General features: G+C 45.4%; 1 protein-coding gene and 1 long non-coding RNA gene across 2 annotated transcripts in view; one reads left to right on the plus strand and one right to left on the minus strand.

Annotated features, from left to right (window-relative positions):
- Positions 1 to 8,326: 8,326 nt before the first annotated feature.
- Positions 8,327 to 11,180, minus strand: LOC110531345. The gene is made up of 5 exons (XR_002474651.2): positions 11,042 to 11,180; positions 10,479 to 10,536; positions 9,390 to 9,521; positions 9,047 to 9,128; positions 8,327 to 8,962 (listed from the first exon to the last, which is right to left on the minus strand). It is a non-coding gene; the product is annotated as an uncharacterized LOC110531345 (long non-coding RNA).
- A 3,507-nt stretch (positions 11,181 to 14,687) lies between these two features.
- LOC110531343 (endophilin-A1-like) overlaps positions 14,688 to 23,070 on the plus strand; it is a 28,887-nt gene continuing 20,504 nt past the window's right edge. Inside the window, exon 1 of the mRNA XM_036987054.1 lies at positions 14,688 to 14,945. Within this exon, the coding sequence (XP_036842949.1) occupies positions 14,901 to 14,945 (45 nt within the window). The 5' untranslated portion in view covers positions 14,688 to 14,900. The remainder of the gene's footprint in view (positions 14,946 to 23,070) is intronic.

Genomic DNA, 23,070 nt, shown 5'->3' on the forward strand with positions numbered 1-23,070 from the left:
GCACTTAACTCTAATTGCTCCTGTAAGTCGCTCTGGATAAGGTTGTCTGTTATTAACCCACCCCTTTATGTGTGTGAGCAAAAATCATGTTAGGTTGACTCCAATTACCTGAAGAGGCGCAACTGCATGGCTCTCCTCATAATTTTGTCACTTCTAGGTTAGACTACTGCAATGCTCTACTTTCCGGCTACCCGGATAAAGCACTAAATAAACTTCAGTTAGTGCTAAATACGGCTGCTAGAATCCTGACTAGAACCAAAAAAATGGGATCATATTACTCCAGTGCTAGCCTCTCTACACTGGCTTCCTGTCAAAGCAAGGGCTGATTTCAAGGTTTTACTGCTAACCTACAAAGCATTACATGGGCTTGCTCCTACCTATCTCTCTGATTTGGTCCTACCGTACATACCTACACGTACGCTACGGTCACAAGACGCAGGCCTCCTAATTGTCCCTAGAATTTCTAAGCAAACAGCTGGAGGCAGGGCTTTCTCCTATAGAGCTCCATTTTTATGGAACGGTCTGCCTACCCATGTCAGAGACGCAAACTCGGTCTCAACCTTTAAGTCTTTATTGAAGACTCATCTCTTCAGTGGGTCATATTGATTGAGTGTAGTCTGGCCCAGGAGTGGGAAGGTGAACGGAAAGGCTCTGGAGCAACGAACCGCCCTTGCTGTCTCTGCCTGGCCGGTTCCCCTCTTTCCACTGGGATTCTCTGCCTCTAACCCTATTACAGGGGCTGAGTCACTGGCTTACTGGGGCTCTCTCATGCCGTCCCTGGAAGGTGTGCGTCACCGGAGTGGGTTGATTCACTGATGTGGTCATCCTGTCCGGGTTGGCGCCCCCCCTTGGGTTGTGCCATGGCGGAGATCTTTGTGGGCTATACTCAGCCTTGTCTCAGGATGGTAAGTTGGTGGTTGAAGATATCCCTCTAGTGGTGTGGGGGCTGTGCTTTGGCAAAGTGGGTGGGGTTATATCCTTCCTGTTTGGCCCTGTCCGGGGGTGTCCTCGGATGGGGCCATAGTGTCTCCTGACCCCTCCTGTCTCAGCCTCCAGTATTTATGCTGCAGTAGTTTATGTGTCGGGGGGCTAGGGTCAGTTTGTTATATCTGGAGTACTTCTCCTGTCCTATTCGGTGTCCTGTGTGAATCTAAGTGTGCGTTCTCTAATTCTCTCCTTCTCTCTTTCTCTCTCTCGGAGGACCTGAGCCCTAGGACCATGCCCCAGGACTACCTGACATGATGACTCCTTGCTGTCCCCAGTCCACCTGGCCGTGCTGCTGCTCCAGTTTCAACTGTTCTGCCTTATTATTATTGGACCATGCTGGTCATTTATGAACATTTGAACATCTTGGCCATGTTCTGTTATAATCTCCACAGCCAGAAGAGGACTGGCCACCCCACATAGCCTGGTTCCTCTCTAGGTTTCTTCCTAGGTTTTGGCCTTTCTAGGGAGTTTTTCCTAGCCACCGTGCTTCTACACCTGCATTGCTTGTTGTTTGGGGTTTTAGGCTGGGTTTCTGTACAGCACTTAAAGATATCAGCTGATGTACGAAGAGCTAAATAAATAAATTTGATTTGATTTGATAATGAGGGATTGATGCACCTTTCTCTCTCTTCCTCATAATGAGGGCTTGATGCCCCTTTCTCTCTCTCTCTCCTCCTCATAATGAGGGATTGATGCCCCTTTCTCTCTCCTCATAATGAGGGATTGACGCCCCTTTCTCTCTCCTCCTCATAATTAGGGATTGAGGCCCCTTTCTCTCTCCTCCTCATAATGAGGGATTGATGCCCCTGTCTCTCTCCTCATAATGAGGGATAGATGCACCTTTCTCTCTCCTCATAATGAGGGATTGATGCACCTTTCTCTCTCCTCATAATGAGGGATTGATGCCCCTTTCTCTCTCCTCCTCATAATGAGGGATTGATGCACCTTTCTCTCTCCTCCTCATAATGAGGGATAGATGCCCCTTTCTCTCTCCTCCTCATAATGAGGGATAGATGCCCCTTTCTCTCTCCTCCTCATAATGAGGGTTTGAGGCCTCTTTCTCTCTCCTCCTCATAATGAGGGATTGAGGCCCCTTTCTCTCTCCTCATAATGAGGGATTGATGCACCTTTCTCTCTCCCCATAATGAGGGTTTGAGGCCCCTTTCTCTCTCCTCCTCATAATGAGGGTTTGAGGCCCCTTTCTCTCTCCTCCTCATAATGAGGGTGTGGTATCCCAGGAGGTCTACCCCGGGGGATGGTAATAGAGGGGAGGTACGTGAGGCGACGTTGGCTCCCTCTGCTGGGGATACGGGAGCTGGGCACCCCGACGTGAACAGCTAAGTGGAGGTAACCAGAGGAAAGTGCCAACCAGCCGTGGAGGCTAAATAAAAGGAGCACGAAGGCACACCTTGGGAGAGAAGGGAGAGAGACAGACACCAGTTAAGAGAGAGAAGGGAGAGAGACAGACACCAGTTAAGAGAGAGAAGGGAGAGAGACAGACACCAGTTAAGAGAGAGAAGGGAGAGAGACAGACACCAGTTAAGAGAGAGAAGGGAGAGAGACAGACACCAGTTAAGAGAGAGAAGGGAGAGAGACAGACACCAGTTAAGAGAGAGAAGGGAGAGAGACAGACACCAGTTAAGAGAGAGAAGGGAGAGAGACAGACACCAGTTAAGAGAGAGAAGGGAGAGAGACAGACACCAGTTAAGAGAGAGAAGGGAGAGAGACAGACACCAGTTAAGAGAGAGAAGGGAGAGAGACAGACACCAGTTAAGAGAGAGAAGGGAGAGAGACAGACACCAGTTAAGAGAGAGAAGGGAGAGAGACAGACACCAGTTAAGAGAGAGAAGGGAGAGAGACAGACACCAGTTAAGAGAGAGAAGGGAGAGAGACAGACACCAGTTAAGAGAGAGAAGGGAGAGAGACAGACACCAGTTAAGAGAGAGAAGGGAGAGAGACAGACACCAGTTAAGAGAGAGAAGGGAGAGAGACAGACACCAGTTAAGAGAGAGAAGGGAGAGAGACAGACACCAGTTAAGAGAGAGAAGGGAGAGAGAGAAGGGAGAGAGACAGACACCAGTTAAGAGAGAGAAGGGAGAGAGACAGACACCAGTTAAGAGAGAGAAGGGAGAGAGAGAAGGGAGAGAGACAGACACCAGTTAAGAGAGAGAAGGGATTTATTTATTTTATTTATTAAGTTATTTATTTGATATATTTATTTTCTGTCTTAGTAAAGGTGTTTTTTGTGGACCAAAGCCTCCCTGTCTCTGTGTCAATATCTGCTCGCTCAACCCAACACCCCACGGTTTACTACAAGGGATAGATGCACCTTTCTCTCTCTCCTCCTTATAATGAGGGATGGATAAACCTTTCCCTCTCTCTCCTCCTTATAATGAGGGATGGATAAACCTTTCCCTCTCTCTCCTCCTTATAATGAGGGATGGATAAACCTTTCCCTCTCTCTCCTCCTTATAATGAGGGATGGATAAACCTTTCCCTCTATTTCCTCCTTATAATGAGGGATGGATAAACCTTTCCCTCTCTCTCCTCCTTATAATGAGGGATGGATAAACCTTTCCCTCTCTCTCCTCCTTATAATGAGGGATGGATAAACCTTTCCCTCTCTCTCCTCCTTATAATGAGGGATGGATAAACCTTTCCCTCTCTCTCCTCCTTATAATGAGGGATGGATAAACCTTTCTCTCTCTCTCCTCCTTATAATGAGGGATGGATAAACCTTTCCCTCTCTCTCCTCCTTATAATGAGGGATGGATAAACCTTTCCCTCTCTCTCCCCCCACATTCAGTACCTGGGCTGGGTTTCCCAAATGTATCGTAGCACTGAGATCATTTTAATTCCATTGAAACTAAAATGTACTAAAGATGATCTCAGTGCTACGATGCTATTGGGAAACCTAGCCCAGAGCTCCAGCTCCATGCTCTGGCACAGCCACACAGCTGGGAGTTGACTAGCGGAGGGACAGAACCCTGGAGCAACACCACCAGGAGTCGACTAGCGGAGGGACAGAACCCTAGAGCAACACCACCAGGAGTCGACTAGCGGAGGGACAGAACCCTGGAGCAACACCACCAGGAGTCGACTAGCGGAGGGACAGAACCCTGGAGCAACACCACCAGGAGTCGACTAGCGGAGGGACAGAACCCTGGAGCAACACCACCAGGAGTCGACTAGCGGAGGGACAGAACCCTGGAGCAACACCACCAGGAGTTGACTAGCGGAGGGACAGAACCCTGGAGCAACACTGCTGGGAGTTGACTAGCGGAGGGACAGAACCCTGGAACAACACCACCAGGAGTCGACTAGCGGAGGGACAGTACCCTGGAGCAACACCACCAGGAGTCGACTAGCGGAGGGACAGAACCCTGGAGCAACACTGCCGGGAGTTGACTAGCGGAGGGACAGAACCCTGGAGCAACACTGCTGGGAGTTGACTAGCGGAGGGACAGAACCCTGGAACAACACCACCAGGAGTCGACTAGCGGAGGGACAGAACCCTGGAGCAACACCACCAGGAGTCGACTAGCGGAGGGACAGGACCCTGGAGCAACACTGCTGGGAGTTGACTAGCGGAGGGACAGAGCTCTGGAGCAACACTGCTGGGAGTTGACTAGCGGAGGGACAGAGCTCTGGAGCAACACCACCAGGAATTGACTAGCAGAGGGACAGATCTCTGGAGCAACACCACCAGGAATTGACTAGCAGAGGGACAGAGCTTTGGAGCAACACCACCAGGAGTTGACTAGCAGAGGGACAGGGCTCTGGAGCAACACCACCAGGAGTTGACTAGCAGAGGGACAGAGCCCTGGAGCAACACTGCTGAGAGTTGACTAGCGGAGGGACAGAACCCTGGAGCAACACCACCAGGAGTCGACTAGCGGAGGGACAGAACCCTGGAGCAACACCACCAGGAGTCGACTAGCGGAGGGACAGAACCCTGGAGCAACACCACCAGGAGTCGACTAGCGGAGGGACAGAACCCTGGAGCAACAGCACCAGGAGTCGACTAGCGGAGGGACAGAACCCTGGAGCAACACCACCAGGAGTTGACTAGCGGAGGGACAGAAACCTGGAGCAACACCACCAGGAGTCGACTAGCGGAGGGACAGAACCCTGGAGCAACACCACCAGGAGTCGACTAGCGGAGGGACAGAACCCTGGAGCAAACCCGCTGGGAGTCGACTTGCGGAGGGACAGACCAATAGGGGAGTGATTGCTTCCTATAAGAGAACAAAACGTGTATATTTCTAGACATCTTTGAAATGCGAGTCAGGTAAAGAGCTTTGTCTTTAAAGGGGCCGTGTTGTTTTTTGAGGCAGGCTTGAATAAGCTCGGTAGGCAGAGGGTAGTATAATTTGTCTGATTCTCTGTAATAATGGTATGGGAATAATAATGCATTTTATTTTGTAAAGCGGTTTCTTGCATCAAAAAACAATTTCAGTCACCTCCTTGTCTGAAGGACAAGTGTATAAACAGGTTAATGTCAAGACCTGCATGTTTGTTTTTAAGTCTCATGGAATGTAGTCCTACATTGAACACCACACATTGGCTGCTACTGTTGGTTGAATGATAGAACAGCTGTTTCCATGTTAAAATATTATGGGATGCATTGCCTCCATTGTTTTTGATGGTAGCCCACTCTGGTAGGCCTAACATTATGATCAAATAGCCACTGTAGCCTACTTGACCACTGTTAAAACTAACTTAAAGCGGGTACAGCCTCAGTGTTCACAGTAAATGCGCTCTGGAAGTTTCAAGTTTGAGCTCAGAAGACCTGAAATTTGCACAGTTCCAAAAAATGTGTGGCCGGTTGGACATTTCTGTCGAATTCTCAACAAAAAAAAAACATTGGCGGCAGTTTACGGTAGAGAAAATTAACCTTAAATTCTCTGGCAACAGCTCGTGTGGACATTCCTGCATTCAGCCAATTAAATGCTCCCTCAAAACGTTAAGCCTGTGTGTGTGTATCGTGTTGCGTGACAAAACTGCACATTTTAGAGTGACCTTTTATTGTCTGCAGCACAAGGTGCACCTTTGTAATGAACATGATGTTTTATCAGCTTCTTAATCCATCCACCTGACAGGTGTGGCATATCATCTTGGCAACGGAGAAAGGCTCACTAAAAGGGATGTAAACTAAATAACATAAGCTTATTGTGCGTACGGAACATTTCTGGGATCTTTTACTTCAGCTCATGAAAACATGGGACCAACACTTTACATGTTATGCGTTCATATTTTTTGGTTCAGTGTAGTTCCACAAGCTTTGCCGTAATCAGGGCATTGCCTTTTGCTCGTACATTTCAACAGTATTGGCATGCTATGGGTCAGTCTGTTCACGGTGAATTACTCTGCCTAGTTTGGTTGTTTTGGATGGTTGCCGGGCAACAGTGAACAGTATCAGGGCCTGGGGGTTTCCACTGCTCTCGTGCTCACGTCAGTGATTTCGGCAGTGTGGCACATTTCAATGGTAGTTCATGTTAAGCCAATCCGGTGCATGTCCTCATTTGCAAATTCCCAGTACTTGTTACCGACTGTTACGAGAAAGAGCTACAGACAGATAGGGGAAAGGCAGACGGAGGACCCCTCCCCTGACCTGCTGAGACCTTGAAGGTTTAAGAGCAGAGAGGAGAAGGGGGGCCAGGAAATAAGCTAGATAGGAGTGACAAAGAATTGATACAAGATAGACATGAATGGACGCTCAAGGGAGAATTGGACATGTGGAGAATGAAAGGGGCGCTCCTACATGATGATGTCAGACATAAGGATAATTTACTAATCTTACCTAAGTCATTGTTTAGATGGAGATCAATGCAACTGCCACAGCAAAACCTCAGTTGATAACCATTCCCTTTCCATCTGATGGCATTGATACACCGAGGGGAATGGCCTGAATGGTAAAGCTGTTCATGAAGGCAGGGAAACCAGACAATGACAGTTGCGTCGATCTCCATTATATGTATCCCCATGTACCCAGGAGATCCAAGATTACCCCATTCACAGTTACAGGACATTATTATTGCTCGCTACATCACACACGGATGGGACGTAAAGGGAAGTAAGAACATGCAATAGGACAGAGAATGCTACAACCGGCAAGACAATGAGGGATCTGACAGATGAAAAGGCTTAGAGTGTGGAGGTATGAAGCTGTGGCCCACCAATTGGACCGGTAGTTGTGCACTAGTGCAGTTTGGCATGCTCTTTACCCTTACCCAGAGCCAGGTAGGAGAGAGAGAAGGAGTGCTCCGTCAGGATCTTTTGACAATAGAGTTTACATTGATAGCATTGGAGTTACCTGATGAGTTCTGGATTGGAGTCAAGCATCTTGTGGTGATAACAGCTGCAACTAGGTTGATGGGATGACAGAATAGAATAGCCTTGGATATGCTACTGGCAGAAAAGGGTAGGGGGGGGGTATGAGAATCTGAGCAGAATGTTGTAATTTCATCCCCGATGGCACAGCGACCAAGGCCCTGGCTGGGTTAACATTAGCAGAAAACTCTGGGGTGGATATTTCTGATGAGTTGTTTGACAGTATGTTTGGAAAATGGGAAAATGTGATTAGAGTTGTGGGCAACTTTCACCTGTGTGACTTTCAGTTTTGTGCGGATGTGGTTTGATTCCATGCGTGAACATTCTCATTTCCATGACTCGAGAGAGATTGACTCAAGATGGTGAGCTACGGAACGATGCAAAGCTCTGACCAGTGGGATGAAGAATACAGACTTCCAGGCCTAGGAGAGGGCTCGGTCTTTTAATTACGAGGAGCCTGTTTGATGAGACCATTTTTGATGTTTCCTTGTAGATAAAAAAATCCTGATAAGAGTCATGCTTCAGGCCTAGAACCGTCAATGTAATTATATATCGGTAGCTGTTAGTTTGATTTTGGATAACACACTTAATAAAAAGAGATGTGCTTGTGAGTATAATTAGTCAGTGTGGATTATGGGATTTATGAATAATGACATACATTTAACGTAGGGTAGAAGTGTCTTTCTGGTAGTGTTAAATAATGTTTGTTCATTAGGAAGGGGTTATGTAGCATAGATCTAGGAAGAAATGAATGCATGTGTGTCGAAAGAGAACAAAGAGGGTCATTAACCTATGTTTGAACCGACCTGGCTGTAAATCTGGGGAGAGACCCTCCAGAACTCTAGTATCTGGGGGAGCCTGGAACTGTCAGCTGAGTGGTTATAAACTGGGGTGAGACTCATGAGAAAAATCCCTATGTATGTGCGTAGGTTAGAATGGTGTAAAAGGAATGTATTTGTGTATGCACGAGAGAGCTCTCGCAAATAAATCTGGATCTGCGCTATTGTGAGCTGGGAATTAAGTTTTTTTATTTAAGACCAGAACTTTACAACCTCTGGGTATCAGACAGATAATTGGAATTTATGAACATCGATTACAAAATTACTGAACAATAGTCTTAAGTCACTCCTACCGGTGTGTATACGTGTAATTTGTTAGATACTACTGGGCTGTCAGAGCTAGATGCACAAGCATTTCACTACACCCACAAGAAATAAAAAAAATCTGCTAATCACATGTACAATGATCAATAGTTGATTTGCAATTACATTGCTAGTGATTAGAGGGCAATAAAGTGCCGAGTACCAGGAAGTACAGTAGACTACTCATGACCATCAGCAGCACAATAGCTTGTTAAAGCCCAGTTACCATGACGAAGTGGTCACATGGAATTTGACTGCCTTTATGACACGTGTGGTGGTCATACGGGTCATCATAGTCGCCCAAGTCATTCCTCCATGTCCCAGAAACGCTCAGCTAAAACGTTCGGCAAATCAAACCAATAAAGGATGTAATGCAACAATCGTATCTCTGGATCTCTTCATGTATACGGAACGTGAGTCTGCTCCCATAGTACAGTAAAGACAACCCAGCAATGTATTTCGCAGTCTTCTCTTCCAACACCTTTCATCTGCAAGCACCACTACAATTACACACAAAAAAACTAATATTAACATTCAGAACCAGCTACAAATAATTAACATTTAGTGAACGAGAGAGCGTGTACCTGCATGCACATTTGATTGGTGCAGTGCCAGGATGAGTTTCCGGGATAGTCCATCCAGTTCTGGTAAGACACGAAGAGGAACCTACCAGCAGTAGACATGTTTGAAACATTTTTGCAAGAAAAATAAATAAACCACAAATTACATGTTGTTAGTCCCCATGAGGTCAAAATGCTATTTCCAAGGGGGGGGGGGGGGGGGGGGGGGGGGGGTTAAGGTTAGAATTAGCAGTTAGGTTTAGGGTAAGAGTTCAGGTTAGTGGTAAAATAAGATTTTAAATATGACTGAAGTGTGTGCTCCAACAAGGTTAGCTGTACAAGGCGCTGTTGATGTGCGAGTGGTAACCTGTAGAGCCCCAGTGGTGCTCAGGAGCGTATTCTCCCTGGCAGTCGCACGTGGAGCCGTAGTCTCCAGGCGGGCCATTTTTCACAGTATTTATAGGAGGTTCACGGGGGGTCTTGGGTCCTTTCGTAGCATCTGGACACAGGTAACATACATTGTAATGTTGCCATAACATTCTGGAAGCGTCGGCTGCATCTGGAATCCCGTACGGGACTCAATATGGGCTCTGGTCAGAAGAAGTTTATATGGAATAGGGTCCCATTTCAGATGCAACTAAGTGGCTTCCTAGATAAATATTGAAGTTCTGTTAGCATCCTCACAGGGGGTCTTGGGTCGTATCATAGCATCTGGACACAGGTAACATACATTGTAATGTGGACATACAATTGCAGGACACATTCTGGAATCTTAAAGCGTCCCTATGGGACCCCATTCAGAAGTAGTTTATACAGAATAGTGTTCCATTTCAAATGCTACCTAGGTACTTCCCGGCTAAATGTTGAACGTTCTGCTACTTGTTTAAAGGACCCGTGCAGTCAAAATTCAGTTTCTGTCTTTTGTATAACAGCTGATGAAACTAAGACTGTAAATTGTATCAGTGTTATTTCCTGATAATTAGACAACCCAGTTGAATGATCAAACCATTCATATCAGAATACCTCAGTCCAGCATCTAGACACCAATATACATCTCTGGAACTAGAGGAGTGTCAGGTATGCCTGCTGTTAGAGAGTTGGGCCAGTAGTTCAAATCAGTGAGCTGACAAGTTGATATATCCGTCTATATGCCCTTAAGCAAGGCACAACCTTCATTTCTCCAGTGTCAATGTTGATAATGGCTGACCTCAGAGGGTGTCCCATGGAGAACCGATAATGAATAGAAACGCATTTCCAAATAACACCTGTGTATTAACACCTACAAGTGTGTGTGAAGTAGGTGTATTGTGTTTAATTTAAGGTGTCCCATGGAGTTCCGGTTATGAAACGAAACATTACAACACCTGCATAGTAATACCTACGTGAAATAGGACAGAGCAGCACCCACTGTTTTCATTAAAATGTTGGTGAGTACAGTGGAAGGTAGGTCACTTACCTCCCAGAGAAAAAGCTGTGCTGACAAGCAGAATGACAGTCAATAGCGCCATGATGGTCTACAGAGAAATATATTACATTTAATCAGCTGAGATTGTACTGGATCAGTGGAATGACTGGTGGTACTAGAGAGGTTAAGGAAACCCTGCGTTGGGTACCAAACTTAAGCAACTGCTAAGGCAGCAATTTCTAAATCTGGTCCTGAAGACCCCGAGAATCGAGTTCAGGCAACATGGTGCTACTAGTCGGCCCAAAACTCAGGTATCATTTTCTTCAAACAAATAGCCTGGCACACGGGAATATGTATCCTTCCCAAATGGCTCCTCATTCCTTATGTAGTGAACCATCTTTGACGAGGGTCCACAGTGCACAACATAGGGAATGGGAATCATCCTAGATCTAGTCAGACTACCCATTTACTGCAAAGGTAACTAGTAGTCTATGCTCTTAATTTCAGGGGGTCACGCCACAAAAATGCACTACAAAATGGCACGCTATATTGTGCACTACATTCAGGTACCATTTGTGATGCAAATAGTCTATTAAATAATGATGCACTCTCACCTTCTGCACTCTTCCAAGGGATTCACTGGGTGTCTCCCTCTAAGTTATGTTCTACCTCTTCCACCTCTCCTTTTAAAGGACCTGTCACAGGTGTGACTAGTTGCCTCATTAACCCAACGAGAGTTGCCGATGTCGGCCATTAGCCAGTGGTGTAAAGTACTAAAGTAAAAATATTTGAAAGTACTAATAAAGTAGTTTTATTGGGGGTGTCCTTACTATTTATATGTTTGACAACTTTCACTTAACTACATTCCCAAAGATTATATTTCATTTGAAATATAATTTAATTTTGATACTTCAGGATATTTGTTGAAACTTTCAGACCTTTTCTCAAGTAACATTTTACTGGGTGACTTTCACTTTTACTTGAGTCATTTTCTATGAATGTATCTTCACAGGCAGGGAAGAGAGTAGTAGAGGAAGATGGGTCCAGGTTCGAGGGATCCTGATAGGCTCCCTGGGAGAATGACGAGGCCAATAGAGAGTGACAGGAATAAGATGTGTTTCAGCAAGGTTGGTTTCTTAGCATTCATAGCCATGGTTATCAACTGGTTATCAACATAAATAGAACATAAATGACAGAGAAAAGAGTTACAAGGTGTGATGAACGATAGTGTCTCGTTCTCCCAGGCTGCCGGCCTGCTGCAGGACAAAGCCCACGCAGTAGGACTCAGCCCTCGCACTAGGATTCAGTCCACCCAGTAGGACTCAGCCAACCTCATAGTATGATTATTCATGTCATGCTTTTGTTATGAAATGATATTTTTATTTTGAAAATGATCTTCCCCAAACTTGAAACTCATGCGCTGCATGTTCATGCCAGTTAGGCTCTACACCCATTGTAAAAAGGTTATTTGGCCACTTCAGTTGTAATTCAAATGCAGCCAGGTGGTTAAATGGCATAGTTGTATTCATGTATATCCACTAGATGGCACTGTCCCTTTAAGAGATTCACGAATAAGGTGTGCAAGCAGTTATGGGATTGTGTGGAAGAGTAAGCAATTACACTGGAGAGCTACTGAAATCCATCGTGGGTCCAACGTTCCTTTGGATTGACATGGGGATGTTAGCTTCTTGCTAGCTGAATACCAGTGCTCTCAGAGACATGTTGTGGAGTTAATCATTACATTATTTAAAGCTGCTGTGTGGGTGACGATCTACTGTTCCGTGTGGGGTTAGGGTGTCACGTGGGCAGTGTGTTTAAAGCAGAGACTCAGATTGATTTTATGCACTTTAATAACAGATGTATTTCACTTGATTGTGATTTGGACTGAATTTAACTTCATGGTGACTTCCTCTTGTGGTGATTTCCCTCCGACATTATCCGATTTTAACTGTAAGCTTCGACAGTATGAACAACCCCAAATCATTTTGTGTGTCCTGTGCTGGGTTGACTTTCGCCAGTCTACACAAACCTTATCAAAACATATAGGCCTATGGGCTAGGCTACATGAGGTGTGATCCTAACCTTATCAAAACATACAGGCCTATGGGCTAGGCTACATGAGGTGTGATCCTAACCTTATCAAAACATACAGGCCTATGGGCTAGGCTACATGAGGTGTGATCCTAACCTTATCAAAACATATAGGCCTATGGGCTAGGCTACATGAGGTGTCGCACTATAATTTGAAAAAGTTGCCAAAAAAAAGGTATGCATTGTTTCTTGCCTTCGACTGGGCATCATTCACAAGTGATGGGCATCATTCACAAGTGATGGGCATCATTCACAATATTATACAGTTTTATCAATGAATCAACAACGTATTTATGCAGTTTTATCAATGAATCAACAACGTATTTACACAGTTTTATCAATGAATCAACAACGTATTTATGCAGTTTATCAACTAATCAACAACACAGTTATTCAGGAACTACAGAGTTTAGCCTGAACCATGGAAAACAGGCCCAGACCTGTATTTCTCATCCACCAAACTTTACAGTTGGCACTATGCATTCGGGGAGGTAGCATTTTCCTGGCATCCGCCAAGCCCAGATTTGTCCGTTGGACTGCCAGATGGTGAAATGTGATTCATCACTCCAGAGAACGCATTTCCACTGCTCCAGAGTCCAATAGCAGTGAGCTTTACAGCACTCCAGCCAACACTTGACAAACCCATTTCACGAAGCTCCTGACGAACAGTTCTTGTGCTGACGTTGCTTCCAGAGGCGCTACATGCTTCAGCACTCTGCGGCCCGTTCTGTGAGCTTGTGTGGCCTACCACTTCTCAGCTGAGCCGTTGTTGCTCCTAGAAGTTTCCACCTCACAATAACAGCACTTACAGTTGACCGGGGCAGCTCTAGCAGGGTAGAAATTTGACAAACTGACTTGTTGGAAAGGTAGCATCCTATGACGGTGCCACGTTGAAAGTCACTGAGCTCTTCAGTAAGGCCATTCTACTGACAATGTTTGACTATGGAGATTGCATGGCTGTGTGCTCAATTTTATACACTTGTCATCAACGGAGGTGGCTGTAATAGCCAAATCCACTAATATGAAGGGGTGTCCACATACTTTTGTATATATATAGTCTGTCAAGTTCTCTTTATTCATTCATTCATTCATTCGTCCTCATTCCTTCATATTTATTAGCAAACTGTGAGTAGAAGATCAGTAGGTAGATCAAACTCAGTTGAACTAAGTGGAACGCTGTCCATGGTGCTGAAGCACTTACTGATATCTCTGTCTGTCTCTGTCTCTTTCTCTCTCTGTCTCTCTGTCTCTGTCTCTCTCTCTCCCTGTCTCTGTCTGTCTCTCTCTCTCCCTGTCTCTCCCTGTCTCTCTCTCTGTCTCTCTCTCTCTCCCTGTCTCTCTCTCTCTGTCTGTCTCTGTCTCTCTCTGTCTCTGTCTCTCTCTCTCCCTGTCTCTGTGTCTCTCTCTCTCTTTCTGTCTCTCTCTCTCTCTCCCTGTCTCTGTCTGTCTCTCTCTCTCCCTGTCTCTCTTGCTCTAGGTCTCTGTCTCTGTGTCTCTCCCTACCCCTCTCTCTCCGTCTCTGTAGTTATCTCCCTGTCTCTCTCTGTCTCTCTCGGTCTCTCTTTACGAAATGCATATTATTCTCAAAATGGTTAGCTAATAAATGCGCACATCTTGATCTCCCTCTTATCATAGGCTAATAGAAGAATCTAGAAAAACCATTAGGTGATCACCTAGCTCACGGACAGCAACCTCCTCTCATGCATATGCCTGCTGCCACAACTGTAGAATGCCACTTGGAATGAACTCAATGGGCGTATTACAGAGGTAAAATTGGTTTTTCAATGGATATTCTGTGGATATAAGGTTAATAGCTATTGGACAATTCATGTCATGACTACTTTATACATATGTGCATATGTGCCCATGACGATATATACATACTTTGTCTAATAGCTATTGAAGATTGAAAGCAAAAAAATAAATAATGAAATGTCAACAACAAAAAGCAGTGGATTTTTGTCCATCCTCCCCTGACTCAGAATAAATCATTATCATTGTCATGACATGCTTTGTGTAAGAGCCATTGATGTTTGAAATCTGAAATCGTATTATTTAAAAAAAAAAAAAATTAAGGTGTGGATTTTTCTGCATCTATCCTTGATTCAGAATATACCATCTTCATAGTCATGGCACGCGTGGTTCAATGGCTGTTGACAAGAGAAACCCGAATATCCAATATAAAACGAATTTTACCTCGGTCACTTTATAGAGAGGACACCACGGTAGTCTAGGTTAGTCTACGGAACGAAGAACACTTGATAGCAAGAAATAAATAATTAAAGAAAGAAAGGCGGATTATAGTCATTGTTTTGAAACCCAGAGGCCGAAGAATTGTGGATTACCGGTCAACGCGCGAGGTCGTCTCGTCGAACCGGAGCGATGTCTGTCGCGGGGCTGAAAAAGCAGTTCCACAAAGCCACTCAGGTAGATTTCGGTTAACGAATCATTGTTTTTTTCGGTGCTTTTATCGGGGTAGACTATTTCTTCGGTGATGATAGGTGATCAAAACAGCTACAGTGAATACAATGGCTGCTATTCTTAAATAATTGTCTGGGCTTAATCTCAAAAAGGAAAATTGTGATAGAGGTTTTCAGGCACAATCTCATTAGGCTACATTGTCTATCTGTGCCTGGCTCCCAAGCCCATAGGCCTAGGCTACCACCACTAGCCTACAGACACAGCCTGTCATTTGTCCAGCTATAGACCTATAGTTTAATAAAGGCCTGTCTATCTCATCTCTTGAGCGAGGCATGCATCGCATTCTCTCTCAGGTTGACATTATAGACGGGTCAGCGCTGCATGAAGTCGTTCGTGGTCCCCAGGTAGAGAAGCTGCCGCTGCTTTTACAGCAGTTGGGGATCCTAATCAAATACTAATAGAAGAAACACGATAAAATTGCTTAGAAGCACACAGGCTACAGATCCGTGCCCCAATATGGACCAATTGACAGCTCCCCTCCCTTCCTCCGTCGCTTCCTTCATTCCTCCCTTCCAGGCAGTCACCAAGCCAGAAGTCTGTTCAAAAGGACATGACGTTACAGAACGTTTACGATCAGCTAGAAATGTATCGTGATTTTCTGTTAGATAGCTGACAGACACCATTCCTGTTACTGTCTATTTTATATTTCTATCTGCAACGTTCAGTGTGTTTTCTCATCCATGAATGAATATACCCACATGAAATGATAGACCAATAACGGCTTAACTATAACCCCTGACCCTGAGCCCTCAACAGCTGAACTATAACACCTGACCCTGAGCCCTCAACAGCTGACCCTGAGCCCTCAACAGCTGAACTATAACCCCTGACCCTGAGCCCTCAACAGCTGAACTATAACCCCTGACCCTGAGCCCTCAATGGCTGAACTATAACCCCTGACCCTGAGCCCTCAACAGCTGAACTATAACACCTGACCCTGAGCCCTCAACAGCTGACCCTGAGCCCTCAACAGCTGAACTATAACCCCTGACCCTGAGCCCTCAACAGCTGAACTATAACCCCTGACCCTGAGCCCTCAATGGCTGAACTATAACCCCTGACCCTGAGCCCTCAACAGCTGAACTATAACCCCTGACCCTGAGCCCTCAATGGCTGAACTATAACCCCTGACCCTGAGCCCTCAATGGCTGAACTATAACCCCTGACCCCGAGCCCTCAACAGCTGAACTATAACCCCTGACCCTGAGCCCTCAACAGCTGAACTATAACACCTGACCCTGGCTCTCTAGCCTGTGACTACAGTTGGCTCTCTAGTCTGTGACTACAGTTGGCTCTCTAGTCTGTGACTACAGTTGGCTCTCTAGTCTGTGACTACAGTTGGCTCTAGTCTGTGACTACAGTTGGCTCTCTAGTCTGTGACCACAGTTGGCTCTCTAGTCTGTGACTACAGTTGGCTCTCTAGTCTGTGACTACAGTTGGCTCTCTAGTCTGTGACTACAGTTGGCTCTCTAGTCTGTGACTACAGTTGGCTCTCTAGTCTGTGACTACAGTTGGCTCTCTAGTCTGTGACTACAGTTGGCTCTAGTCTGTGACTACAGTTGGCTCTCTAGTCTGTGACTACAGTTGGCTCTCTAGTCTGTGACTACAGTTGATTCTAGTCTGTGACTACAGTTGGCTCTAGTCTGTGACTACAGTTGGCTCTAGTCTGTGACTACAGTTGGCTCTAGTCTGTGACTACAGTTGGCTCTAGTCTGTGACTACAGTTGGCTCTAGTCTGTGACTACAGTTGGATCTAGTCTGTGACTACAGTTGGATCTAGTCTGTGACTACAGTTGGCTCTAGTCTGTGACTACAGTTGGCTCTAGTCTGTGACTACAGTTGGCTCTAGTCTGTGACTACAGTTGGCTCTAGTCTGTGACTACAGTTGGCTCTCTAGTCTGTGACTACAGTTGGATCTAGTCTGTGACTACAGTTGGATCTAGTCTGTGACTACAGTTGGATCTAGTCTGTGACTACAGTTGGCTCTAGTCTGTGACTACAGTTGGATCTAGTCTGTGACTACAGTTGGCTCTCTAGTCTGTGACTACAGTTGGATCTAGTCTGTGACTACAGTTGGATCTAGTCTGTGACTACAGTTGGCTCTAGTCTGTGACTACAGTTGGTTCTAGTCTGTGACTACAGTTGGATCTAGTCTGTGACTACAGTTGGATCTAGTCTGTGACTACAGTTGGATCTAGTCTGTGACTACAGTTGGCTCTAGTCTGTGACTACAGTTGGATCTAGTCTGTGACTACAGTTGGATCTAGTCTGTGACTACAGTTGGATCTAGTCTGTGACTACAGTTGGATCTAGTCTGTGACTACAGTTGGATCTAGTCTGTGACTACAGTTGGCTCTCTAGTCTGTGACTACAGTTGGATCTAGTCTGTGACTACAGTTGGATCTAGTCTGTGACTACAGTTGGATCTAGTCTGTGACTACAGTTGGCTCTCTAGTCTGTGACTACAGTTGGATCTCTAGTCTGTGACTACAGTTGGATCTAGTCTGTGACTACAGTTGGCTCTAGTCTGTGACTACAGTTGGATCTAGTCTGTGACTAAAGTTGGCTCTAGTCTGTGACTACAGTTGGCTCTCTAGTCTGTGACCACAGTTGGCTCTAGTCTGTGACTACAGTTGGCTCTAGTCTGTGACTACAGTTGGATCTAGTCTGTGACTACAGTTGGATCTAGTCTGTGACTACAGTTGGATCTAGTCTGTGACTACAGTTGGATCTAGTCTGTGACTACAGTTGGATCCAGTCTGTGACTACAGTTGGATCTAGTCTGTGACTACAGTTGGATCTAGTCTGTGACTACAGTTGGCTCTCTAGTCTGTGACTACAGTTGGATCTAGTCTGTGACTACAGTTGGATCTAGTCTGTGACTACAGTTGGCTCTAGTCTGTGACTACAGTTGGCTCTAGTCTGTGACTACAGTTGGATCTAGTCTGTGACTACAGTTGGCTCTAGTCTGTGACTACAGTTGGATCTAGTCTGTGACTACAGTTGGATCTAGTCTGTGACTACAGTTGTATCTAGTCTGTGACTACAGTTGACTCTAGTCTGTGACTACAGTTGGATCTAGTCTGTGACTACAGTTGGATCTAGTCTGTGACTACAGTTGATTCCAGTCTGTGACTACAGTTGGATCTAGTCTGTGACTACAGTTGGATCTAGTCTGTGACTACAGTTGATTCCAGTCTGTGACTACAGTTGATTCCAGTCTGTGACTACAGTTGGCTCTAGTCTGTGACTACAGTTGGCTCTAGTCTGTGACTACAGTTGGCTCTCTAGTCTGTGACTACAGTTGATTCCAGTCTGTGACTACAGTTGATTCCAGTCTGTGACTACAGTTGATTCCAGTCTGTGACTACAGTTGGCTCTAGTCTGTGACTACAGTTGGATCTAGTCTGTGACTACAGTTGGCTCTCTAGTCTGTGACTACAGTTGATTCCAGTCTGTGACTACAGTTGATTCCAGTCTGTGACTACAGTTGGCTCTAGTCTGTGACTACAGTTGGCTCTAGTCTGTGACTACAGTTGGCTCTCTAGTCTGTGACTACAGTTGATTCCAGTCTGTGACTACAGTGAAATAAAGCTAAAACAAAAACACTCCAAGAGATACCTTTTGAATAACAGCTTATTTCTATGTTTGGGATGAGAAGATTTCATGCCATCGGCACTGAGGCTACATTTATAAGGAGGTCGGTTGGTTTCTGGTATACACCAGGCCTATTCCCCAGGACCTCTCTGTGGTGAGGATCTGAAAGGAATGTTGGGAATTAAATGTGTTTGAACTAGACTTAAAAGAACCCATCCACAGCAACGGGTCACTGCGTGACAGTAACGGGGGGACAGACAGAACGAAAATAGATAAGAATCGACAACAACGGATGTTCCAACCGTGGGGCGGGGCCTGACGGAGCACTGCAGTGGGGCGGGGCCTGACGGAGCACTGCAGTGGGGCGAGGCCTGAGGGAGCACTGCAGTGGGGCGGGGCTTGACGGAGCACTGCAGTGGGGCGGGGCCTGACGGAGCACTGCAGTGGGGCGAGGCTTGAGGGAGCACTGCAGTGGGGCGGGGCTTGACGGAGCACTGCAGTGGGGCGTGGCCTGAGGGGCCTGATGGAGCACTGCAGTGGGGCGTGGCCTGAGGGAGCACTGCAGTGGGGCGGGGCTTGACGGAGCACTGCAGTGGGGCGGGGCCTGACGGAGCACTGCAGTGGGGCGAGGCTTGAGGGAGCACTGCAGTGGGGCGGGGCTTGACGGAGCACTGCAGTGGGGCGGGGCCTGACGGAGCACTGCAGTGGGGCGTGGCCTGAGGGGCCTGATGGAGCACTGCAGTGGGGCGTGGCCTGACGGAGCACTGCAGTGGGGCGTGGCCTGACGGAGCACTGCAGTGGTACTGTAGTCACAGACTAGAGCCAACTGTAGTCACAGACTAGGGGCGGGGTCTGACGGAGCGGGGTGTGAACTGGCATCAACAGAGAGGGAGAGAGACAGACAGAGACAGACAGAGATATCAGTAAGTGCCTCAGTCCCATGGACGGCGTTCCACTTAGTACAACTGAGTTTGATCAACCTACTGATCTTCTACACACGGTTTGCTAATAAATATGGAGGAATGAGGACGAATGAAGAGAACTTGATACACTTTATATATCCAAAAGTATGACACACAGCCATGCAATCTCCATGCAATCTCCATAGACAAACATTGGCAGTAGAAACGTGCTGTAAGGGTCGTAACGTGTGTGTGGTACCCCCTGTATATAGTCTCCACATTGACTCTGTACCGGTACCCCCTGTATATAGCCTCCACATTGACTCTGTACCGGTACCCCCTGTATATAGCCTCCACATTGACTCTGTACCGGTACCCCCTGTATATAGCCTCCACATTGACTCTGTACCGGTACCCCCTGTATATAGCCTCCACATTGACTCGGTACCAGTACCCCCTGTATATAGCCTCCACATTGACTCTGTACCGGTGCCCCCTGTATATAGCCTCCATATTTACTCTGTACCGTAATACCCTGTATATAGCCTCCAACTTGACTCTGTACAGTAATACCCTGTATATAACCTCCACATTGACTCTATACCGGTACCCCCTGTATATAACCTCCACATTGACTCTATACCGTAATACCCTGTATATACTGCACCTGTTGTATTCAGCATTTCACTGTGAGGTCTACTACACCTGTTGTATTCAGCATTTCACTGTAAGGTCTACTACACCTGTTGTATTCAGCATTTCACTGTAAGGTCTACTACACCTGTTGTATTCAGCATTTCACTGTAAGGTCTACTACACCTGTTGTATTCAGCATTTCACTGTAAGGTCTACTACACCTGTTGTATTCAGCATTTCACTGTAAGGTCTACTACACCTGTTGGATTCAGCATTTCACTGTAAGGTCTACTACACCTGTTGTATTCAGCATTTCACTGTAAGGTCTACTACACCTGTTGTATTCATAATCTCACTGTGAGGTCTACTACACCTGTTGTATTCATAATCTCACTGTGAGGTCTACTACACCTGTTGTATTCATCATTTCACTGTGAGGTCTACTACACCTGTTGTATTCAGCATTTCACTGTAAGGTCTACTACACCTGTTGTATTCAGCATTTCACTGTTGTATTCAGCATTTCACTGTAAGGTCTACTACACCTGTTGTATTCAGCATTTCACTGTGAGGTCTACTACACCTGTTGTATTCAGCATTTCACTGTAAGGTCTACTACACCTGTTGTATTCAGCATTTCACTGTAAGGTCTACTACACCTGTTGTATTCAGCATTTCACTGTGAGGTCTACAACACCTGTTGTATTCAGCATTTCACTGTAAGGTCTACTACACCTGTTGTATTCAGCATTTCACTGTTGTATTCAGCATTTCACTATAAGGTCTACTACACCTGTTGTATTCAGCATTTCACTATAAGGTCTACTACACCTGTTGTATTTAGCATTTCACTGTAAGGTCTACTACACCTGTTGTATTCAGCATTTCACTGTTGTATTCAGCATTTCACTGTAAGGTCTACTACACCTGTTGTATTCAGCATTTCACTGTGAGGTCTACTACACCTGTTGTATTCAGCATTTCACTGTAAGGTCTACTACACCTGTTGTATTCAGCATTTCACTGTGAGGTCTACTACACCTGTTGTATTCAGCATTTCACTGTAAGGTCTACTACACCTGTTGTATTCAGCATTTCACTGTAAGGTCTACTACACCTGTTGTATTCAGCATTTCACTGTAAGGTCTACTACACCTGTTGTATTCAGCATTTCACTGTAAGGTCTACTACACCTGTTGTATTCAGCATTTCACTGTAAGGTCTACTACACCTGTTGGATTCAGCATTTCACTGTAAGGTCTACTACACCTGTTGTATTCAGCATTTCACTGTAAGGTCTACTACACCTGTTGTATTCATAATCTCACTGTGAGGTCTACTACACCTGTTGTATTCATAATCTCACTGTGAGGTCTACTACACCTGTTGTATTCATCATTTCACTGTGAGGTCTACTACACCTGTTGTATTCAGCATTTCACTGTAAGGTCTACTACACCTGTTGTATTCAGCATTTCACTGTTGTATTCAGCATTTCACTGTAAGGTCTACTACACCTGTTGTATTCAGCATTTCACTGTGAGGTCTACTACACCTGTTGTATTCAGCATTTCACTGTAAGGTCTACTACACCTGTTGTATTCAGCATTTCACTGTAAGGTCTACTACACCTGTTGTATTCAGCATTTCACTGTGAGGTCTACAACACCTGTTGTATTCAGCATTTCACTGTAAGGTCTACTACACCTGTTGTATTCAGCATTTCACTGTTGTATTCAGCATTTCACTATAAGGTCTACTACACCTGTTGTATTCAGCATTTCACTATAAGGTCTACTACACCTGTTGTATTTAGCATTTCACTGTAAGGTCTACTACACCTGTTGTATTCAGCATTTCACTGTTGTATTCAGCATTTCACTGTAAGGTCTACTACACCTGTTGTATTCAGCATTTCACTGTGAGGTCTACTACACCTGTTGTATTCAGCATTTCACTGTAAGGTCTACTACACCTGTTGTATTCAGCATTTCACTGTGAGGTCTACTACACCTGTTGTATTCAGCATTTCACTGTAAGGTCTACTACACCTGTTGTATTCAGCATTTCACTGAGGTCTACTACACCTGTTGTATTCAGCATTTCACTGTAAGGTCTACTACACCTGTTGTATTCAGCATTTCACTGTAAGGTCTACTACACCTGTTGTATTCAGCATTTCACTGTAAGGTCTACTACACCTGTTGTATTCAGCATTTCACTGTAAGGTCTACTACACCTGTTGTATTCATAATCTCACTGTGAGGTCTACTACACCTGTTGTATTCATCATTTCACTGTAAGGTCTACTACACCTGTTGTATTCAGCATTTCACTGTAAGGTCTACTACACCTGTTGTATTCAGCATTTCACTGTTGTATTCAGCATTTCACTGTAAGGTCTACTACACCTGTTGTATTCAGCATTTCACTGTGAGGTCTACTACACCTGTTGTATTCAGCATTTCACTGTGAGGTCTACTACACCTGTTGTATTCATCATTTCACTGTGAGGTCTACTACACCTGTTGTATTCAGCATTTCACTGTGAGGTCTACTACACCTGCTGTATTCAGCATTTCACTGTAAGGTCTACTACACCTGTTGTATTCAGCATTTCACTGTAAGGTCTACTACACCTGTTGTATTCAGCATTTCACTGTAAGGTCTACTACACCTGTTGTATTCAGCATTTCACTGTAAGGTCTACTACACCTGTTGTATTCAGCATTTCACTGTAAGGTCTACTACACCTGTTGTATTCAGCATTTCACTGTAAGGTCTACTACACCTGTTGTATTCAGCATTTCACTGTAAGGTCTACTACACCTGTTGTATTCAGCATTTCACTGTGAGGTCTACTACACCTGTTGTATTCAGCATTTCACTGTGAGGTCTACTACACCTGTTGTATTCAGCATTTCACTGTGAGGTCT

The sequence above is a fragment of the Oncorhynchus mykiss genome, chromosome 9, assembly GCF_013265735.2.
Source record: "Oncorhynchus mykiss isolate Arlee chromosome 9, USDA_OmykA_1.1, whole genome shotgun sequence".
NCBI classification, from domain to species: domain Eukaryota; kingdom Metazoa; phylum Chordata; class Actinopteri; order Salmoniformes; family Salmonidae; genus Oncorhynchus; species Oncorhynchus mykiss.